The sequence below is a fragment of the Tachypleus tridentatus genome, chromosome 12, assembly GCF_004210375.1.
Source record: "Tachypleus tridentatus isolate NWPU-2018 chromosome 12, ASM421037v1, whole genome shotgun sequence".
NCBI classification, from domain to species: Eukaryota; Metazoa; Arthropoda; class Merostomata; order Xiphosura; family Limulidae; genus Tachypleus; species Tachypleus tridentatus.
The window spans coordinates 93,657,752-93,680,334 of NC_134836.1; the positions used below are offsets into that span (position 1 = coordinate 93,657,752).

At 34.8% G+C, this 22,583-nt stretch overlaps 2 protein-coding genes across 13 annotated transcripts in view; one reads left to right on the forward strand and one right to left on the reverse strand.

Annotated features, from left to right (window-relative positions):
- Positions 1 to 807: 807 nt before the first annotated feature.
- LOC143234028 (general transcription factor II-I repeat domain-containing protein 2-like) lies at positions 808 to 13,942 on the forward strand. 5 transcript variants are annotated; one of them, XR_013018478.1, is made up of 4 exons: positions 809 to 847; positions 13,344 to 13,410; positions 13,508 to 13,742; positions 13,783 to 13,942. XR_013018478.1 is itself a non-coding variant. In XM_076471042.1 (2 exons), the coding sequence occupies exon 2, from the start codon at positions 4,483 to 4,485 to the stop codon at positions 5,059 to 5,061; it is 579 nt and encodes a 192-aa protein (XP_076327157.1). In that variant the 5' UTR covers positions 808 to 847; positions 4,130 to 4,482; the 3' UTR covers positions 5,062 to 7,309. The 5 variants fall into 5 exon arrangements, 1 of the variants encoding a protein (XP_076327157.1); XR_013018475.1 differs by having other exon boundaries at positions 13,508 to 13,942; XR_013018477.1 differs by having other exon boundaries at positions 814 to 847; positions 13,731 to 13,942.
- The window catches only part of LOC143234024 (uncharacterized), a 28,616-nt gene continuing 13,314 nt past the window's right edge, over positions 7,282 to 22,583 (reverse strand). For 7 of the 8 annotated variants that reach the window (XM_076471031.1, XM_076471032.1, XM_076471036.1 and 4 more), the window contains 2 exons: positions 11,306 to 12,656; positions 7,282 to 7,660 (listed from right to left, as the gene is read on the reverse strand). In XM_076471031.1, the coding sequence (XP_076327146.1) occupies positions 7,299 to 7,660; positions 11,306 to 12,656 (1,713 nt within the window). In that variant the 3' untranslated portion in view covers positions 7,282 to 7,298. Of the gene's footprint in view, positions 7,661 to 9,979; positions 10,312 to 11,305; positions 12,657 to 22,583 lie in introns of those variants that run through there. The other variant, XM_076471038.1, reaches the window with a different exon arrangement.

A 22,583-nucleotide genomic window follows, 5' to 3' on the forward strand; every position in this document is an offset into this window, starting at 1 on the left:
TAACCGTGAACGTATTTTTATATTTCTTTCCAATTTATTTTTCTTGAAACATAAAATTACAATAAGAGAGCCTGAATTCAGTACGTTAAACTAATTTACGCCAAGCAAGGTATGTAAGATGTAAAACCTATGTGTAGAAATCTTGAGTTCTGTACAATGATGATAAAAGGAAAAAAAATAAAACTGACAACAGTAGATGGTACGTTACACTATTTGAACATATAATTTCAAACAGCCAATGGCTGATAAGCAGCGTAAGAAAGTAAAAACTGTTAATTTTAACAGCGTTACTATTCGCAATGATGTTGTCCAACGTTAAAAGGAAGTTAAGAATAAATACTGCCACAGAGCATTAACGCAATATGTAACGGTTGAAGGAGCGTCACAGTGCTTATTCATTGATGCTTATTTTCAAACAGATGTCGGTGGGAACTGTTATCTAACATACATTTTAGAAATAAATTGTATAGTAGAAATACTTTTATAAAACGGTTACGTCATTTTAATGTTGGGCATAACTTATCCAAGTATTATGAAATGTCTATATTCAACATAAATATTATATTTAATATTATTGCAACACTCACGCGGGGAAAACGATCGAAAGACCTACAAATAAATACTGGATCTGGGTAAATAATATTAATTTCCTTTTTTTTCATACTATGTGCAATCATAAATTTAAGGAATACACAATGTAAATAATGTAGCAGGTAACCAAAGTCGTAATCTATTTGGTGATGTAGAGAAAAATATATATGTAAAAACGGCTCGTTTGGGTTGAGTTTTTTTTTTTTTTTTTTGTAGAGGAGCGAACAACGTTTCGACCTTCTTCGGCCATCGTCAGGTGATTTATTTGTCTTACGATGTTCGTTGAGATTGTTCATTTTTGTTTTACATCAGATTTGGACATTCAAAACCATAGACAACACGACTATTTTGAACTTTTTTTTTATCAGTTTTCATTCAGAACATTATAGTTAATTCAGTGATGTCTTTTTTAGAATGGTATTGAATTATGTTAACTTAAGATGCATTTTCCTTTTATGTATGTGCTTGGTAATTCTAACTAACCTTGTAACAAAGAAACTATACATAAAAACAAAGAATTACGAGTAACTTTATCAAATTTAACAATTTTTTATAAACATTACAAGTCTGTTGTAAACACACAAGAAATAGGTTTTTTTAAATTTAGTATTTTTAGTAAGTATTTCGATTTGACATTATTTGGTGGTTAGGGCACTCAACTCGCAATATACAAGTCGTGGGTGCGAATCTCATCACCGAACATGCTCACCCTTTCAGTCGTGAAGGCGTTATAATGGAAAGGTTAATCCCAATATTTGTTGGTTACGAGTAGTCCGAAGACTTGGGAGGGAATAGTGTTGATTAGTTGCCTTCCTTCTAAGTCTCTTGCTTATATATTAGGAATAGGTAGCATAGATAACCGTCGACGAGATTTGTGTCAAAGTACAAAACAAGCAAATCGCGTACAAGGTGCTTTTCGTGGTAAGGATAAAAATACTTCAACTTTTTTCTCTTTCTACTTTAACACTATTTTCAGGCTCTTTCCATCTTGACTAAACAACCACCAGGTGAAAAATATGTGTAATAAATCTAAGTTGCCCTTTCCTTCTCTCTAGAGTTCCTTCAAATTCTAGAAAACAGTAACATATTGTTTTCAAAGCCGAAGTTGATAAAGTGTTCGTTTAGTTTTATTTCTTAAAGTTGAATTTAGTCTCTTTAAGAATACTGCGATAGCTAGTAATCTGGATCCAGTTAATAAACATGATAGTCGAATTACAAACCATTGCGCTCGTATTATGGAGGTGCTATAACATCGGCCTAATTCTTAGTCAAGATAATGTGGTCGCAGAAGTAATTTTTTTAAATTTTCAGATATGCTATTTAGATACGAAATGTTGCTCTCTATATAAAATACAAGGTTCTAAAACTAATACTTAATCTAGATTTCTTACTAAGCTGTAAATAAATTAAAGCAGAGTTACAACTTTAATAAACAACTTGAATTATTCAAAACCAGTTACCCCCATCGGCTCCAGGCTCGTTACAGTCACTAAACTGAAATAGTCTATTTCTATTGGTTAAAAATAATCCAATAACAAATGTCGTAGAGAGTTGACATTTTTGAAATACTTTTGTTTGTTTGTTTGTTTGTTTGTTTACTTTGTTTCTTTTAGAGTAAAGCCACATTGGGCTATCTGCTGTGTCAACCGCGGAGAATCGAAACTTGGATTTTAGTGTTGTAAATTCGTAAACTTATTGTTCACCCACTTAGACTTTTGAAAAGCAGGATGTGGGTTTATATTTATTTCGTATATCTTAGCAAAAGAAAGAGACTGTAAGCCTTGGAATACATATATAAATGTGTGTTAAATCTAAAATAGATAATTTGGAGAAAAAGTATCATATGATACAGAAAAAGTGAAGAGTGAAAATTTATTTAAATATTTCCTTTTGAAATTAAGAAATTAAAACTTAATTATTTAAATCTGAATTGTAAACTACATTTTTATTCGTAACATGTGCACTTGTAAACACCTCCCTCCACCCCACCCCAACGGTATGTCTGCGCTAGAAACTGTTCGAAGTGGTTCTGAATTATATTAATCTTATAAATATTCTATATCCTGACTCATTAATATTTCAGCATTTGCTCATACTTAATTCTGAATATAGAAGGGAATAAATAATGACATTTTCTAATGATAATAATTTAATGGTGTTTGAAATGTTGAGTTTTGCGAAATGTAAGTTTCAAACTAAACAAAAGGTTAAAAAAACAACACACACAACATGACAGAGGAGGTCTTAAGTTATCAATAAATGCCACCACAATGTTCCTGTGTGTATTTTTTATAGTACAACTACGTCGCACTATTTGCTGAGTCCACCGAGAGGATTCCAACTTCTAATTTTAACGTTGTAAATCCGTAGACTTACCGATGTACCAGCGGAGGATATGAGAGAGGAATACATTCTTACAGATGAAATTCAATCTCAAATTGTACGCGTGTACTGTTGTCCACCTGAACGTAGGAAATATGTCAAGGTTGATTTTCTTAAGTCAAAATCAAACTCTTGCCATATGCTAATTAAATGACAGAATAATCAAATAATAACATGAAATTTATTTTGACATATATTAAGTCAAAATGTCCTTAAAATAATGACTTAAATCAATAGATAAAAAATTATAATTAAAGGTTATAAACTACCAAACATAGTTTCTTTTCAGGTATGACTTACTAAGCAAATATTCTTGTTAAGATAAACAGATGTAGGCTTAAAGATAGAAAGAGAAACATAAAATGTACTAGTAGTTTAACAAGAGAGATATAACTATTTTAACAAGTTTACAGAACAAATATATATATTAATTTGTTTTATTGATTTTATCCTCTAAGTGACATAGAGGTATGTCTGTGGGCTTACAACGCTAGAAACCAGGTTTCGATACCCGTGGTGGACAGAGTATACATGGATAGCCCACTGTGTAGCTTTGTGCTTAATTCCAAACAAACAAACAATTTACTGAATTTCACGTAAGGCTACTCATGGACCACATTTGCTAGCCATCTCTAATTTCGAAGTGATAGACTAGAGCATGGATCACCAAACTACGGCCCTCGAGGTTATTTTGTCCGCCCGCCAGCAGCTAGCCGCTTGGAAATAAAAAGTGACATTTCATCAAATGTCCGACTGTCATAACAAAATAAATCACACCGATGGCCGCTTTAAGCTGCCAAACACAAGACGTTATGATAAAAAGAAACAAGGCTGTCACGCGCATTTTTAACCAATAGGAAAATTCTTTCGTCCTTGCTCTCCGTTTATTCATATCGAGGTACGTATCTATGAAAGCATTAGGATTTCGAAAACAAGTACAGACTTAACCCTCGTCCTATCGACTCGTCTTGTAAATTCAGCGGCCTAGGGTTACCGCTTCAGCAAGCTCATTTCTCTTAGTAGTCGGGTTATGCGCTTTTCGTAACTCGTTCTTAGGTAAGTGTCGTGGCAAACGTACGTTTCAATATATTTTGTTTGTGCGTTCTCGGACCAGTACAATACTTTTCTCACAGCGTTCTGTGTTTTTCATTTTCAGATCCTATTTCTTTTCACCCATCGTTATGGCTGCTTTTAAAAGAAGAAAAATGGACTTTGAGTGTCTTGCTTTCAGTGAAGAATGGGGAGAAAAGTACTTCTTTATGGAAACAAAAAACCAGAAAGCTACTTGTGTGATATGCACCGAAAGTGTTGCCGTTTTGAAAGAGCACAATCTTCGGCGTTACTATGAAACAAAACATCTATCAACGTATTTGAAATTTTCAGGAAAGTTCCGTTCTGAGAAATTTGAATCCATGAAACGTGTTTTTTGAATCTCAAAAGAATCTCTTCACGAGAAAGTTTGCTGAAAATGAATTTGTCACTCGTACAAGTTACAAAATAGTGCATAGGATGGCAGAGCGAGGAAAACCTTTCACTGAGGGCAACTTCATCAAAGAGTGTATGATGGAAGCAGCAAATGAGCTGTGTCCTGAAAAAGCCAACTTCTTTGAAAGTATCAGCCTTTCAGCAACTTCAGTTGTACGAAGAGCAGAAGAACTTGGAGAGAACATCGCATTACAGATACGCCATAAAGCTAGAAACTTCCTGTGGTATTCTCTGGCACTGGATGAGTCTACTGATCTCTCGAGCACGTCACAACTTCTCGTGTTCATTCGTGGAGTTAATTTGGACTTTCAGATCACAGAAGAGTTGGCATCAGTTAGCAGCATGCACGGAAGAACAACTGGAGAAGACATGTTCATGGAAGTGCATAAAACTTTGCAAGACTATAACCTTCAGTGGAAGCAGCTTAGAGGTGTAACAGTTAATGGAGGAAAAAACAATGGCTGGAGTAAAGAAGGGACTGGTGGGGCTGATCAGGAAACAGTTGGAAGATTTTCAACTCCCAAGCGCTCTGTTCATACACTGCATCTTACATCAGCAAGTACTCTGTGGAAAAGAGTTAGATATTTTTTTTTTGCGTATTGAAACCAGTCATTTCTGCAGTGAACTTCATTTGGGGTCATGCACTTAATCATCGCCAGTTCAAGGCGTTTCTTGAAGAAATTGATTAGGATTTCTCTGACTTGCCTTATCACACGGCGGTGAGGTGGCTCAGCTGCGGTAAAGTCTTATCTCGTTTTTATAAGCTGAGAAGAGAAATAGATATATTTCTTATCGAGGAATATAGGGCCGATCCACTTCTGTCGGATCCAATCTGGTTGTCAAAGTTGCCATTTTTGGTTGACATCACATCCCACATGAATGAATTGAACTTGAAAGTTCAGGGGAAGAATAACCTTGTCTATGATCTCTATAGAATCATTAAAGGATTTCGGAGAAAGCTGTCATTGTTTGAAGCACATTTGGAAGGAGGAAACCTCTCTCATTCTCAGTGTTTCAATGAGTTTCATGCTGGAATCACGGAAGATGTCAACCTGGAGTTTCAGAAAAAGATTATTGGTGATTTAAATAAGCATTTTAGAGAGATTTTCGGATCTCGACAAAATCGAAAGTGACATTCTCCTTTTTCAGAATCCTTTTGATTGTGTCATTGATGACGTGCCAGTGGAACTTCAGCTGGAGGTCATCAATTTGCAAGGAAATAACTTGTTGAAAACAAAAGACAGAGAGGGACAACTTATTGAATTTTACAGCTGCATACTTGAAGATGATTTTCCAAAGCTGAAGCAGTTTGCATCTGGTATGGCATCAGTGTTCGGAACAACTTATGTCTGTGAACAAGCATTTTCAAAAATGAAGTTTGTGAAGTCGGTACATCGATCAAGGTTGACTGATGAACATTTGAAAGCAATTCTAATGATTGGACGCAGCAATTCAAAACCGAACATTGAAGATATTTTGAAAGCCAAACGTCAACTTCATAAATCTCACTAACCTTTTTGCGGCTTAGTGAAATTCAGATATGTACTCACTGTGTGCGATGTGACAATTGTTTTTGCTAATGTCACCTTCTTTGATTACCTTTTGGTAAATAAAAATGTTGGTTGTATTTCTGTTTGTTTTTTATTATATGTGTGTATTTCATCCTACTCCCACATGACTAATGTGGCATCCTAAACTTAGTGTTAAGTCTTTTACAGAGCTTTCGTTCTAACTTATGAGTATTGAATATAATGATCATGCGGCCCGTGCTTCTCATTCCCCAAGTAATCTGGCCCCTGTGAAAAAAGTTTGGTGACCCCTGGACTAGAGGGAAAGACAGCTAATCAACACCACATTTTCGATTGCTCTGATCAAATGATAGTATTTGACTGTCACTTTTATGATGTACTGATGGACCCAAAGTGCGGAGTACGAGTTTTTTTCGGTGATAACAGGACGTAAAACGCACGACTTCGGATCCACAGTGTGGCATGTTACCATACAAAGTGTTCCGAAAACATTTGTATTTATGATAATGCTACAAAGGCTTATGTGCCAGCATCAGTAATTTGAAACTGACTTTCGAGCCCCAAAATTCAGAGCTCTAACGTAGAGAAGACTTGCGCCCTAAAACAGGATTTTATTTCTCATAACGCACACATATCACATTACAACCTATGAATGTGCAGCAACAGTTTTGAGGCCTGAGTGTAAGAAGTTATTTATTAGCATATTATTTGATAAATACGATTCATTTTCTGCGTTATTCCATTAGATCTAATGTCATTTTAGTAAAATGAAAGTGGAATTCTATCAATCTAATTGTGTGCCGCAGCTTTAAGCAGATCTAATATATGATAGTTTGTCCGTTCTAGTTTTTCTTGGGAAGTAAAAAATAAAACATAAACTAGAGGGTTTTGGTTGGTAACTGTACGATGGAGAAGAACCAATCATCCAAGTCTTGATCTGTGTACTTATATGGCGAGATATACAGGGCTCAACATTATAATGTTGAAGATGATGAATATTAATTTATTAACCCGAACATTCATATGATACAGTTTTCTCATATCTTCCATCGAATATTTCTTTCACACACTCTTATATATAGTAAAAACTCATAAGAATGAAATAGTTGATGAACCATGAAAGATTTATTAAATAAAGGGAAGAAGGAATGCGAAATTTCAATAGCTTATTAAAAATATGTTTCAAGAAATCTTTTAATTTTTTATTGAACATCAAAACACGCATCATAGTTAAAAACTGTCTGAATGGATGTTTATTTTCCAGTAAAATATGTAATTAAGTTAGAAAAGAATGGCTAGTCTGAAATCTCGTTAAAACAACTTTCTCTTTACGAACTCCTTGCATAGTAAATGTCTGTATAATCTAAGAAGACATATAACTAGATGTCGAAAGTATAATGTGGGCAATAAACATATCACCACAAACCATGGCCAAGCTAGCCAAGTCGCAAGTGATGGATAGCTCAAATAGCATCCACGAAAGGGAAACTGGAACTTTTCGTTCTTCGTATCTGACTTCTTATACTGATACAAGGACAAATTGCTGATAAGAATAGTAACCAACCATCTTACGATAGGTTGTCCATCAGAGATGACAAGTGTCTTAGTGAACAGACCTAATTCGTTTAACATCATCCCAGATACATAGAGTGAAAGGTGGAATATCAGGCCATCTAGTGAAGAAAAAAAAAAAAAAACACGTAGCCCATTGAATCACATGGTAAGGATAGTTTCTTGTATTAAATATAGGGATGGAGATTAAATGGTTTCAGTGAACAAACTCTGAGTCAGAACTGTATACAATTGGTTTGTTTAAAATTTACGATTCTAAGGATTCACAGTCATTGGTAAACGAATTATTCTAGTTAATAGATTACATTTTATGATTTTACAAAAATAAAGACTAAACTCAGTAAGAAAATGACAGCAATAATATATATGTGTATTTACTTATTCAAGTTGTAAAAACAGAGTTGTATACTTTATAATACAAACTTAAACTTTAGGTTTGTCACTCTTTTACCATATTTCTCTGGTATTTTGAATTATTGTAAAATGTACTGTTATCGGTTGGTGTGAAATACTGTAACTACTTTTATAAGTTTGATGAGGTGATGCTGGATGAGGGAGACATACTTTACGCGACTAGTTTAAGCTCATTTTCTGTCTCAGCAAAACCCGATATCTGGTTACCCTACTAACGAAATAACAAGACCCGAAGAGAGAAATGGGGAATTTTGGCGAAAATGAAAAGAGAACTTTGATTATATTTGAAATAAAATTCCTGAATATGACAACCATGAGGTACAGTAGTAAGATCCAAGATGAAATTACTAAGTAATGATCAAAGGAAAAGTATAGAGTTAACGAAACATAAAGAAAACAGGAATTAGCTGTACTGGTGAGGCAAAGTTCAGGTGGGAATATTCCGTCTATTCTAAATAAGAACTCTATTATGAGTAAAATCGTCTACGAAATGGGCTTATTGATGACACACCTTGTGTGCTGATTGATACTGGCTCTACAGTCATTAACATTTATCCCAGTTTGTAATGAAAGATGTGAAGAAAAGTGATTATTGTAAACAGCGAGCATAAAGTTCCAGCCAAAGGTAAGTTGAAAATTATCCTTACTGTAGAAAGTTTACCTGTGTTTCATAATGTGTCGGTATTTCACACTGAATAAAAACTGCATTTTAGAAAGTTATTTCGTATGAAGACATGGATGTGAATTCAGGCTAGTTTTATAGTCTACGATCATGAAGTTCCCGTGCACTACATGACAATTACTACTCCAAATATTGAACGGCTGGTGGAAACAGTGATGATGGCCATAGTACCAGCAAGAAGCGAAATACTCATATCGGGAATTAATAGCAATAACTCGTCGTTTCGTAACTGGGGAGTAGTGTAGCTAAAAACTACAACGTCATGATGGATTGTTGACTGGCAAAACTCTCCTGGATGTGAAAAATAAAAATCATTTTATCCAGGGAATGCTTGAACTGGCTTGATAAAATGAAAGGTAACTAGCTATTCTGCAAGTGCTGATGAAACTAAATTGCACAGTAGGCGACATGGTCTGACCGAACTGTTCTCGTTGCACGAAGGGTCAAACTCCAAAGTTATGTTGGTGTTTGGAGGAGAGTTGATCCAAGTCAAAGGTCACCTACTGTGATAATCTTTGACTTGGCTAATTGGGTAGCTCAGGGAAGAACCTTAACCCGCTGACTTTTAGCTCCTGTCGAGACCACTTGTATAGGATCATCAAGGTTGGAATTACCACAAAATTCACACAACCACCTAGCCATAAAAGCTGCAAATTGCCAGAAATATCAGATTTTTTATAGATAATTCTGATTATGATCCACCAAAGTGAATCGAATTATAGTTTTTTTTTTAAAATATAACTTTACTAATTGTCTCGTGCATTATTAAACATTATGAACTTTTCCGAAACCAATCTTCACCTATCAGATGTAGCCTAAGGCCAAAACTGGTCATGTATAGTTTTGGTATGAGGGTCTAAGGTAATAGTTTTTCTTTACATATTTTGTTAAATTATTACCACTTGTCAATTTCTCCAGAAGAGCACTACGCTTTAGAAATAATTGCAATGGCAATGAATAAACATTGGTATTTTCATAAATAACATTCGTAGAAGTTAATACATTTTTGTTATCAAATTGACATAATTAGATAAAGTAAGTCTGTGGACTGAATTCCCTTCGTTATTTAGATACTGTGTCCTCAATTAGGTAGCAAAAGCATAACATTTGATAAAATAAAACTAGTGGGGAATATCAAGTGTTATACAGATACCGTGGGTGTTCCAAGGCGTAACTAGTATTTACAATTCACCTGGGTATGTAATATTCCTAGCGTGATAGTGCTAAACGTATTTTAATTAATTTACGTTGTAAATTTATTTTGTGAAAGAACTGCGAGTTTTTTTCTTGCAAAGTTAAAATCACAACAAAACAACTTTCTTTATTTACTTCTGGTTTTATTTTATTTTTTTCTATCAACTCAAATATAATTTCTTGGGTCACACACATTATGGCACACAAGTGTAAACGGCGAGATGGTAACGTATTTAATGTATACAAGTAAAAAAATAATGTACATATATAAACTAATACTGTTGGACTAAAATGAACAAGTTTATGATATAGCTAAAATTAAATAAACTATTTCATGAGTCATTTTATTCATTAATAAAAACGTTGACTGCATCAGGTCCAATTTCTCACTCTCCCTGAGTAATAACAAAATTTAACAATTCTGTTTTTTTTTTGTGACTATCACAATCAGTCAGTGCATTTCTACATAAAAATAAAAAAGAAATTACAAAATATACTTGCTGAGGCAGACAACACAAAATAAAATATGTTCTGTGCACTGAATATGAGCATACATAAATCTAAATTAACATGATTTCTTTTTATGAATTTTAATGATTTTAGTTTATTTTTAATTTTTTTTAAAATGTTTACTGGTTGTTTGGTTAACTAGGTTATTTTTGCCAAACAACCAACCAACCCATCCTGAATTATTTTTCCTATAATTTGAAATACTTGCAGTGTTTCAGCCACAGAAAAATTTGCCATAAAATTGAATTTAAATACCTCATATGATAAATTCATTGAAACTGTAGACACATTTTTTTACATGTTCCCAAACAATTAAAAGGTAGAAAAGTAATTCTGTAAAAAAATACTTTAAAAGAAAAGTGCCTATTAGTTTTAAATTTACTCTGTAACATAAGGAATTCATCCTTGTAAAATATTCCAGTGGTTACACAAGAAACACTAGTGTGAATATTTGCTATTTCATTTTGGCACAACTTGTATCCTGATTTTTGCAGAATACTGTAATTTGTTTGTGTCAATATACCAATGTCATTGTTAATTTACTTATATTACCAAAATCCAGTCCAAGTTTCATTTATAGGTGTAAGTTATTGCAGGAACTAGCTCTACAACAAATAAATCAACTCTCCTTGCAATGTAGATTTCAATGACAATATTTTGCATTTAAGTTTAATAACAACGTTTGTGTTTCCTATCTCTCAAAATATCTTGCTTTGCTACTTTATAAGCATCATTCAGATGCTTTTAAAGGAGACACTCTTGATGTTGCCCAACACACACTATTCTAGATGTTGTTAACAATATTATGAAAATATTAAGTTGCAGAACTGTGATCAAGAAATATTTAGTTGTTGATAATACTATTATTGTGTTTTTCAAAAAAATACAAGTGAAATGGGAAGGCCGTTTATATTACGAAGATATAAATTTTTTTCATACTATTCACCTGTGTGGCAGTTGTCTCTATCTGACATAAGACCTTCCTTGGTTGCAGGCATCACATTGTTAGACCCATGCATTTTATTGTTTGGATCTAAAATGAATGAATCACCTTGTGTTATCACACTGGATGTTGGTGGGAAAACTCCAACAGCTGGAGAAATTATTGAGTAGAATGGTGAACAAAAGGACGAAGGTGAAATCAAATTATAAGAACTTATATTGTTTGTGTATGTATCCATGGGTGTTGTCACGTTCGATAAAAATGGTTGTAACTTTTCACTAACGTTGCTTTCTCTGGTTTCACTGGTTGATGTCAATGTGCTCCTAGAGGCTGGTAGCAAAGTTTCTATATGTTGATGTCTGCTGAAACGTAGTGATACTGGAGTCAATTCAGTCAACAAAGGTGGAGATGATGATGGTGATGTAGGATGAGGAGATATTACATCTGAATTTACATTATGTCCCTTATAAGGGTCAAGAAGAGTAGGTGGTTGAGTGTATAAATCTGAATGGGAGTCAGTAATTGATGTTGAGTAAGGGGATGGAAAAGAATACCTAGGAGCAAAGTTACCATCATCGACAGAATATTGAAAGTGGTCCTTAATGCCTTCTTCCTTCTTCAGTGCATTTTTTTCACTGAAGAAGATACTGTAGTTTACCTCATTTAATGGACTATACTCAGTCCCTGTGTTGCCTAAATGTGCTGCTTCATGTGTATTTTCTGTTGCACATCCTAGATTTATTTCATTTTCCTTTCTTGAAAATGATTTCTTATGAGAGTCAGTTGCTGAAAATTGAGTTACTTCATCTGATCTGGTTGCCTCACTAGTTTGTAAATGCAGAGACATTCCTCCTACTAGGAATGTTGTTTCGGAAATAGGAGGTAATTGTTCAGATGTTCCTGGATAAAACATGTATGAAGAATGACCAATTGCTCCTTCAGAATTGTTATTACTGTGCACTAGAGAAGGGGTTTTTGACTGTTTTTCTATATATGGCTGACCTCTGGGAATTCCAGAAATTCCTGATTGATATGATTCTGCATATACTGGCATTAGAATTGTCTGTTCCTTCTGATTTTCATGACTGTGGATCAGTGAATTAGGTTGGGTATTCACAAACTGATGTCTTGTCAGTTCAGTTGTTTCGTCATTCATTAGGTGTAAAAACATTGGTTTTCTCTCACTAATTTCACCTGGAGGTGAATGGTCACTATAATGAGCTACTGGCTGTGAGGATCTGTCATAAAAACTACCAAAATTGGAATTAATTTCACAAATTTGGTTGTTTCCTTCCATCGTGTGATGTTTTTGACCTCTTGCCATATTGTTACTTTGGGCTAGTTTAGGCTGCGTCTGTAAAAGAAAATATAATACTATATACATGTATATATAAAAAACAATAACATGAAAACAGAAGTCAAGCATATCTTAAAAACTTCATACTTAACTTATAAAAACATGTTGAGGAAGTTAAGAGCCAGTGAAAGAAGCAGTTTAATTTTATCATTTTAATATCAAAGTAAGGACTTGTTTTTCAATGATTATTATTATGAAGATTTTTTAAAATCTTACAAGATGCTTTTTTTAATCATTACTAATACAGACATATGTCACACAAAGTTTTTGGTAAAGATAATCTTGTAAACAGATACAGCAAATTACCAGCCCAATGTTTCTTTTTGTTTTGTTTTTGTTTACTTGAAAGCACTAATTTAAGTAATTTTAAATGACATTTGAGAATTTATAACTTTAGATATGTTGCACTAAAGTCTATCCATTTTTTTTTCTTCTTTGTAATTGCTGGTTCACTACAATAATAATTTGCTAAGATACAAATAATAGAAGTAACAACTCAGGTGTCTAGTGTGTTGCTAAATCTTATCCCATTGACTGTATTTGCATGTGCATGAGCCATAAATGAGAGTAAACATTCAACATTCTTAAAGGCTTAAAACAATTCTAATGAAGCATGTTAGCTTTACTTTATCTGTGTAGATTGACCCAAATTTATTGGTTCATTTTTTTCCCTAATGCTCTTAGAACAAGGAAGGAAAGTGATAAAATGTGCAGTACACCAGCAGTAATAGCAACAGGGAATCTGGCACAGGTAATGTTTCTGTTAATATCTGTTCCAATAAGAGTGAAAAGTAGGGAATTATTGCATAAAAATCTGAAATATACAAGTCTGCTTTTTTTATTTTTAGGGAGGGCACTTATAGTATTGCTTTCTTTTCCCACTTTACATTGTTAAATGTACTGCAGTCCAGAAAGTGCAGCAAAGAAGCCTCATCAGTGTAATGAAAGTAACAGTTATGAACAGAATGTGGTATAAAATTTGTGTTTATCAACAGTAAAACAATGATCAAGTTACAGAAACTGCAGAATGAACATCATGTGATATTTTTGCTATTAACATGGTTTCAGCAGCACTACTACAAAGTGAAGGATTCTAGCCAGCTTACAGCAGCCCTACTACAAGGTGAAGGATTCTAGCCAGCTTACAGCAGCCCTACTACAAGGTGAAGGATTCTAGCCAGCTTAATGTTACAGAGAGCAACCACAACAGTATCTCAGTTACTTTATCTACATTTGTGAAAGAAAGGACACATGAAACAGTAATAGAGAGACTGAGATCAGTTAAGTCAATAAAGCAAAAATGGATGTAGAGGAACCATGTCTACTGAGTTCAGGCATATGGCATTAATTTATAAACAATGAAGACTGGCAAGGCAGATGTAGAGGGAAAAAGTTTAGGGTTGATCAAAAGTCATGGAATTAATATACAAGCAGAGGTCAACAAAAAGCATAGTATTGCACGACTCATTCAGGAAAAAACTGTGTAGAGATGGACATTTAGTGTTTGAATAAAAAACGGCAAAAAATTGGTCACCCAGTAACAGTGGAAATGATTTCAATATCATACTCCTCACAAAATCTCTCTAATCCCCTTTACAATACTGTAGAGGTTCTGTCCAAGGAATATGGGTAAAAACTTTGAGACTTTAGGCTTCCTCTTATATTGCTCTGTATAACAGGTCACAGCAGCATAAAAGTGAATCACTTAGCTAGCAGGGTGCATCCTTGGTAAGAACTGCAAGTGATGTCATCAGTTAAGCAGCATGTAGATTGAGGGACCATAGGCCACACTGATAACCTGTAGGAGAGAGGGTAGGGAAGTGTAGCAAGTTTTAAAAGTGTGTTGAAAGGATAGATGCAACTTAAGTCAAATCAAGTTAGACATTACCTCTAGAAGAACCTTGATGACAATTTTCAAAGCACAAAATAATAGTGCAAGTAATAACAATGCAATCATCTTCACACTGGATACCTGGTATTAACTTAAAGTTGTCTAAATACCAGTATGAAACATGTAGGAAGTTACGAGATTAACATTCCAAAATATTTACAAAACTTTTTATTGACATTAATTATTTTTAGTTTGAGGTTCCAGCACTTTTTGTTTTTCACACAACAAACAGTTATAATTGCTATTATTTTTTTGCTACTGATTACTCCAATTAAAAGTTGTTAAAATAGGGTCCAAACAGAATATATCATATCTTGAGTCTTTTTATTGAAGACATCAGGGCTCACATTAGTGCCTTTATATCCATACAGCTAAAGTGGGCACCAATCCATCAGGATCTAAACGAACAATTTAACAATGTCAAAGGTTTTGAGTTATTTTGTTTCAAATTCAAACATATGATATGTTTAATGTGACACACTTCATATCATTATGTTTAATTTATTGTGTCAATTTAGTGATACAGAAAGAAAGTAATAAATTTAATTTTTATTCAGTCACGAAATAACGATTTTAATAATTATTTGTTAAAGGAGTACATTTTATGTATAACTTATGGAACGATAGTTGTTCCATTTAACACATTTTGCATAAGAGCCTGACAATCGGCATAACTTACGTGTTACCATTATTGCAGGGCTTTCCGAAAGAAATCGTGAAAGCGTTCTGTGGCAGATGAACTGTTATAAATAGGCTGTGCTCAAAACAGCTGTCAGATGACTCAGAAGAAGAGTCAAATGTTTCACTAACAGAATTAACCAAGAAAAGAACCCATACCACGAAATAACGTAACAAGGACGAATAAAATAAATAGAAAATTATTCAGAAAACTTGAAAGTGCAACATCCAGGATTGATATGCCATCTAAAATGGGATTCAGACTTTTGTTCTTTTGTGAAGTACAAAACTGACAATAAATCGCACAGCTCATTGATAAAGGTTTTTGTTTCTAGCAATGTAAGAACAAACGAATATGACTGTTTGTTTGTTTGTTTTTTGAATTTCGCGCAAAGCTACTCGAGGGCTATCTGTGTTAGTCGTCCCTAATTTAGCAGTCTAAGACTAGAGGGAAGGCAGCTAGTCATCACCACCCACCGCCACCTCTTGGGTCTACTCGTTTACCAACGAATAGTGGGATTGACCGTCACATTATAACGCCCCCACGGTTGAAAGGGCGAGCATATTTGGCGCGACGGGGATGAGAACCCGCGACCCTCAGATTACGAGTCGCACGCCTTAACATGCTTGGCCATGCCGGGCCCAAACGAATATGAATCTTACGACAAAAAGCAGTTAACACATGGTTAAAAATCCGAACAATAGTAAATAGTGCAGTTCAAACCTTGAAATTGAAACTGAATGGAAGCGTTTAGTACAAAAAAATTTTTGGAGAACTGTAGATAAGGTAGATCACACAAGAAACGGATTTTTTTTTTGTTCAAGTGGAATTGGTGGCAAAGTTCGTAAGTTTATAAATAATGACGACTCAGATTATTATTTAAGCCCCGAAGTCCAGAAAGAGCTAATACAGATGGTCTCTAAAAGGTATTGTTATTGCATTTATTCTAAAAATTATATTTACGATGAGTAGGTGGACAGGGCGCTTGATTCGCAATTTAAAGGTCGCGGATTCTAATCGCTGTTCCATCAAACACAAGTATGCTCGACTTTTTATACATGGAGACGTTATAATGCTCAGTGAATCCCCTGTCCGTTGGTGAAAGAGTAGACCAGGAAATGGTGGTGAGTGATGATGACTAACTGTCTTCCATCTAGTTTCTACTAAATAAGGGATGACTCGCCCCGATAGCTGTCTTGTAACTTTGCGCGAGATTGAAAATAATCTATAATCATGAACTGTGTCCGTGATGCGAATGACGTAAGTTGCGAGAGACCAAAACAAAGATCTAATTTCAATAAAGAAATTGCAAAGATTGTTGCAATTGAACGAAACGCAATTTTCGTTCCTCGTATGTGTTGTTGCAATCACATCATCTGGTTGAAAATAATTTTCACTTTACTTCGAAGAATGGGCAATATTATTTTCGCAAAATTAATTGAGAGAGAGGTTATTTCGAAGTGCTGTAATATCTCTGAAACATTTATCTACAACCAACTGAAAAGTGTATTAGTTACATTAATAAACTAAAGAAAACTACCACAGCTGTTGGAGGTTATTTTGAAAACTGATAATAAACGTGAGCTCGCCAGCTCCTTGTATAATTTCTAATTTCTTTTGTAATTTGGCATTGTATTTGTACAAGTCAGTGGTTTCCAACCAGAGGTGCGAGATAGCGTTTCAGGGGGTGCGAGATAACATTTGTTTTGGCCACCTTCACATTTATTCTTAAATAAATAATTACTGCGAGGGGTGTGAGAACATAAACAATTTTTAGGGGTGCGGGGCATAAAGGTTGTGAACCACTGGTACAAGTAAATCTAGCCACAAACGTAAATCTCCATTATGAGAAGGCCCGGCATGGTCAGATGGTTAAGACGCTCGATTCGTAACCTTAGGGTCGCAGGTTCGAATGTTTTAGTCACACCAAACATGCTTGTCCTTTCAGCTGTGGGGGCGCTATAAGTTATGGTATATCGCACTAGTAATTGGTAAAAGAGTAGTCCAAAAGTTGGCGGTGGGTGGGGAAAGTTAGCTGCCTTCCCTCTGGTCTTACACTGCTGAATTAGGGACAGCTAGTGCAGATAGTCCTCGTGTAGCTTTGCGCGAAATTAAAAAACAAACAAACCATTATGAGAATTGGTATTGCTGTACTTTAGTCAATGGCATACGACAAACCCGTCAATATAAAGATAAATGTATTCGTAAACAACCTGAAAAATACTAAAGAACTCCTAGTTATGGGTTTGAGGGCTTTGCTGTAATAAAATTTAAACATAAATTTGACTTTCCGCATGCAGATTTTCGTATTCCTGTATGAGGTTAAAGTAATTCAAAATGTAAAACAAGTCGTGCACAGATTTATTTGTAATTAGCCGTCCCTAATGTAGGAGTGTAAGACTAGAGGGAAGGTAGCTAGTGATTACCACCCACTGCAAACTCTTGGGCTACTCTTTTACCAACGAATAGTGAGATTGATCATAAATTATAACGCCCCTACGACTCAAAGGGGGAGCATGTTTGGTGTGACAGGGATTCGAACCCGCGACCCTCAGATTACGAGTTGAGTGCTTTAACCACCTTGCCATGCCGGGCCTTTACGAAAATAACAACGGAAGACGGGAAAGTGAACAAACACGAATGTTTATATACTCATTGTTGGAAGCAAAAGATGGTTCAAGTGTATAATATACCCGAAACTACCATCCAGAACTACACAGTCGTTTCTACCAGGTAGTATACAATAAACTCCCTTGCCACAGGTATACTTTCGAAAAAAAGCGTTAACTATAATGGTAAAAAGTTATTCTTTCGCTCTTTTACGTCAGATTTATTAACTGCACTGCGTTATCTGATCTTGTGAGACCTATCTGTTAAAATATGTCGCTTGAAGTTTACACTTGTTATTAATTATTATTTGAAATTACAACGAAAGATGTAGTAAAAATATGAACATCTCTACTATTTGAATGTTGGCTACTTTTAGTAGCTTTACAAACTAGGCTTATAATTATAGACCTAATTACAGTCGTATAACGACTGTATCAAGTTAGTTTTAGAATAGTTTAAATAAACAAAACATTGTTGTTGTTTGTTGTTTTTGGAATTTCGCACAAAGCTACTCGAGGGCTATCTGTGCTAGCCGTCTCTAATTTAGCAGTGTAAGACTAGAGGGAAGGCAGCTAGTCATCACCACCCACCGCCAACTCTTGGGCTACTTTTTTACCAACGAATAGTGGGATTGACCGTAACATTATAACGCCCCCACGGCTGGGAGGACGAGCATGTTTGGCGCGACTCGGGCGCGAACCCGCGACCCTCAGATTACGAAGCGCACGCCTTAACGCGCTAGGCCATGCCGGGCCCATAAACAAAACATCACTGAATCCCAGAGTAGACAGCGAACGGGTGCCTCAATAGTTTGAAATCGATAAATGAACATTAAAAAAAAAAGAAAGAAAAGAAGTGACTTCGGCAGTTCAAATACAAATATAAAAGTTGTACACATAAAGCAGCAGATCACCCTCTTGCGGATAAGATCTAGGGGCAAACTGAGAGTGAGCATAGTAAGCAAGCAATTTTTCAAAGAGTCGTACGTTTCAACGGCTACGCGCGCACTATACGTGGAGATCCAACCGCCATTCACGTACGAACATCTGGAGCATGCACGTGAGAAAAAATAATTTGTTTTTTTTTTTCCTCTTCAAGATATGCGTTACGACGGCCAAACCGCGGTCGAATCTTAATAGTTCGTTGTGTCACTGTCAAGCAAAACTTAAGTCATTCCTATCAGCAATGCTTATATATTTAATTTTTATATTCATTTACACTATCTGAATGTTCATATGCGATAGTGGAACACGTATTTATAAGACTATTGCTAATATTAAGGATAAATGCGTACGAATAATGATCATGGCTTGATACTATAGTAATCCACGTTTTTCCTCCAGCTACTTGAAGACGCGAAAACAGTCCGTAGGAATTCAACAAGTACAATATAATGGACAACGAAACGGGTTAACACTGAGGATATACTTTAAATTATTTTTCACTAAGTACAGGAACGTTTGTTTTAACAATAAAGGAAAGGAAGTTTATGTAGAGAAACCTCGTATACCAAACATCAACATATTAATTTTCTAACATTGTTTTCAAAGGGGTAGGAATGGGGTATATTTAACATTTACAGAATTATTTAAGACTTTTGTTTCAAATGACTGTCATTTCTCGAATTATAACTGTCTAGAGAAAATTAGTACATTATAGTCGTATATGTTTTGTTCCATTTCTTCGAATACAAGCTAAATAGTAGTTCTTTGCCATTAGTACTGAAAGCATAGTACAAAAAGTCGTGACTTTAATCCTTATGCGGCACATATCCCATAATTACTTATATTCCGCGCCTAGTTCGGTGAGTAAGCTCTTTTCAAAGCGTCATGGTTTTCCTTCTGTTGTTATCTCAACCCTGCGTTTTAAAATGGTATATTCCTGCTATGAAGAGAACAGGAACGGATGCTGTCTTTTCTGAGCAGATGCATTCTGTATTGATTTTTACATTGGAATCTTAAATTTAATTTTTAACAAGGACTATTTAAACGGCTACAGCTAACTTTCAGTTATTAATAACTTTAGATATTTTGTTGTGTTAAGCAAAATAATAATAAAAGTACCGAAGTTCAACAGCGTAAACATTTTTTAAACATCTAACCATTTTAATTCATTTGCGCACAACGGATAAAAATATTCATACTACGCAAAGAGACGACACGAGAGAAGAAAGTTAACCCAATAATTAGTTTTTTTTTTTTTTTTTTGGAATTTCGCACAAAGCTACACGAGGGCTATCTGCGCTAGCCGTCCCAAATTTTGCAGTGTAAGACTAGAGGGAATGCAGCTAGTTGTCACCACCCACCGCCAACTTTTGGGCTACTTTTTTGCCAACGAATAGAGGGATTGACCGTCACATTATAACGCCCCTACGGCTGAAAGGGGGACTATGTTTGGTGCGACGGGGTTTCGAACCCGCGACCCTCAGATTACGAGTCGAACGCCTTAACCCATCTAGCCATGCCAATTATTTAGGAAGTATTCTTAATACAAAATAATATTTATATAGGTGCTGACTTATGGACAAGAACTTGTTTCAATATTTTTAATGCATGGCATGCATACAAAATCAACACCAAATTAAACACGATTCTCTTAAACACAATCACCGTATTTTATGCCTTGTAAGACGCTACATCGTGGAAGACGCACCCTAATTTTAAAACGACAATTCTGGGAAAAAATATTTTGACTCAGCAACCTTGACGTTTTTTCAACCTACCGAGTAAATAGTCAAATACATCACATTTTTCACAGTATATCGACAATATTAGTTAAATTGAATATTTTTATGCTATTGAAAATACTAGTAATTAGTAAGTAATAAGATTACGATATGTATAAGAGGCTGTTTTGTTTGTTTGCTTTATTATAGCAAAGCCACATCGGGCTATCTGCTAAGTTCACCGAGGGGAATCGAACCCCTGATTTTAGCGTTTTAAATCCGTAGACTCATCTTTGTACCAGCGTAGGGCAGCCGTTTTGAGTAGACCCTAAGCTGGCCTCTCTTGCTTCCCATTACTTTTGTCTTGGACGACGCATGGGGATTTTAAGGTATTTTTAAAGAAAAAAAATGCGTCTTACGAGGCATAAAATACGGTATAACCTACACCATTCCTTACAGTTATGTTGACCCAAAATAAAACTAAAGTAATTTAAATCAACACCACAACAAAAAGAAATCGCATGTAAATCACATTAGAAGTAGAACGTTAAGTCATTTATAATGATGTGTTTTGTTTGATTTAGATGCAAGATAAGTAGCACATGACATTCAGATAAAGCAAGCCCTAGAAATAGCTAGAAACTACATTCTCTGAAACTTTGTCAGTTGTAAAGACAGTCGATGATATAGTTGTTTCAAGATACAGAGCTGAAGAAGCAAGTACGTTTTCATGAAGTATTTCGATCTGCGATTCCTGTCACTCTTATTGAGCTACTTTGCACGAGATTTGTTTGGCGTCATTTGTAACGTAGGCCTGTAATAATGTACAGCAGTGTACAAGTGCAATAGCTCGTAGAGACATTAAAGGAGGATTTTGTTTGGTTTGTTTTGAATTTTGCGCAAAGCTACATGAGGGCTATCTGCGCTAGCCGTTCTTAATTTAGCAGTATAAGATCAGAGGTAAGACAGCTAGTCATCACATCAGTTGCCAACTCTTGTGCTAATCTTTTACCAACTAATAATGGAATTGATCATCACATTATAACCCTGAGAGATCGAGCATGTTTGGGTTTGGTGTGATGGGGATTTGTACCCGCGACCTTCTGATTACGAGTCGAGTGCCTTAACCACGTGGCCATGCCGAGCCTTAAAGGAGGAAATAATCTCAATTGTTATAGTTTACTCTCTACTTGGAAATATTTTCACTATTACAACAATGAACATCACTTTAAATAAGACAAACTTAATCATGTTTTTAAGCGAAACGAATTATCGTCGAGACTGACGAGTTAATGAACTTATCCAGTTAATGCGCAACTCATGAATAACTTAATTTTAAATAAATAAATTATAAAAATGAATGAATAAATCCATTAAGTAAAATTCAGTATAAAAATGAGATCGTTAACCATGTTCTCTTCGTAGGATAAATTCTTATTAAAAAATCACATGATTACACTACAAACTCAAAATGAAGACAACTTATAATACCATTCCTATGAGGATGTAATACAAATTACATTTACTTATTAAAAAAATCACATGATTACACTACAAACTCAAAATGAAGACAACTTACAATACCATTCCTATGAGGATGTAATACAAATTACATTTACTTATTAAAAAATCACATGATTACACTACAAACTCAAAATGAAGACAACTTATAATACCATTCCTATGAGGATGTAATACAAATTACATTTACTTATTAAAAAATCACATGATTACACTACAAACTCAAAATGAAGACAACTTACAATACCATTCCTATGAGGATGTAATACAAATTACATTTACTTATTAAAAAATCACATGATTACACTACAAACTCAAAATGAAGACAACTTACAATACCATTCCTATGAGGATGTAATAAAATTACATTTACTTATTAAAAAATCACATGATTACACTACAAACTCAAAATGAAGACAACTTATAATACCATTCCTATGAGGATGTAATACAAATTACATTTACTTATTAAAAAATCACATGATTACACTACAAACTCAAAATGAAGACAACTTATAATACCATTCCTATGAGGATGTAATACAAATTACATTTACT

Bases quoted from the DNA above. Each gene is read 5' to 3' on its own strand.
- LOC143234028 (XM_076471042.1), top strand. From the start codon at position 4,483: ATGGCAGAGCGAGGAAAACCTTTCACTGAGGGCAACTTCATCAAAGAG.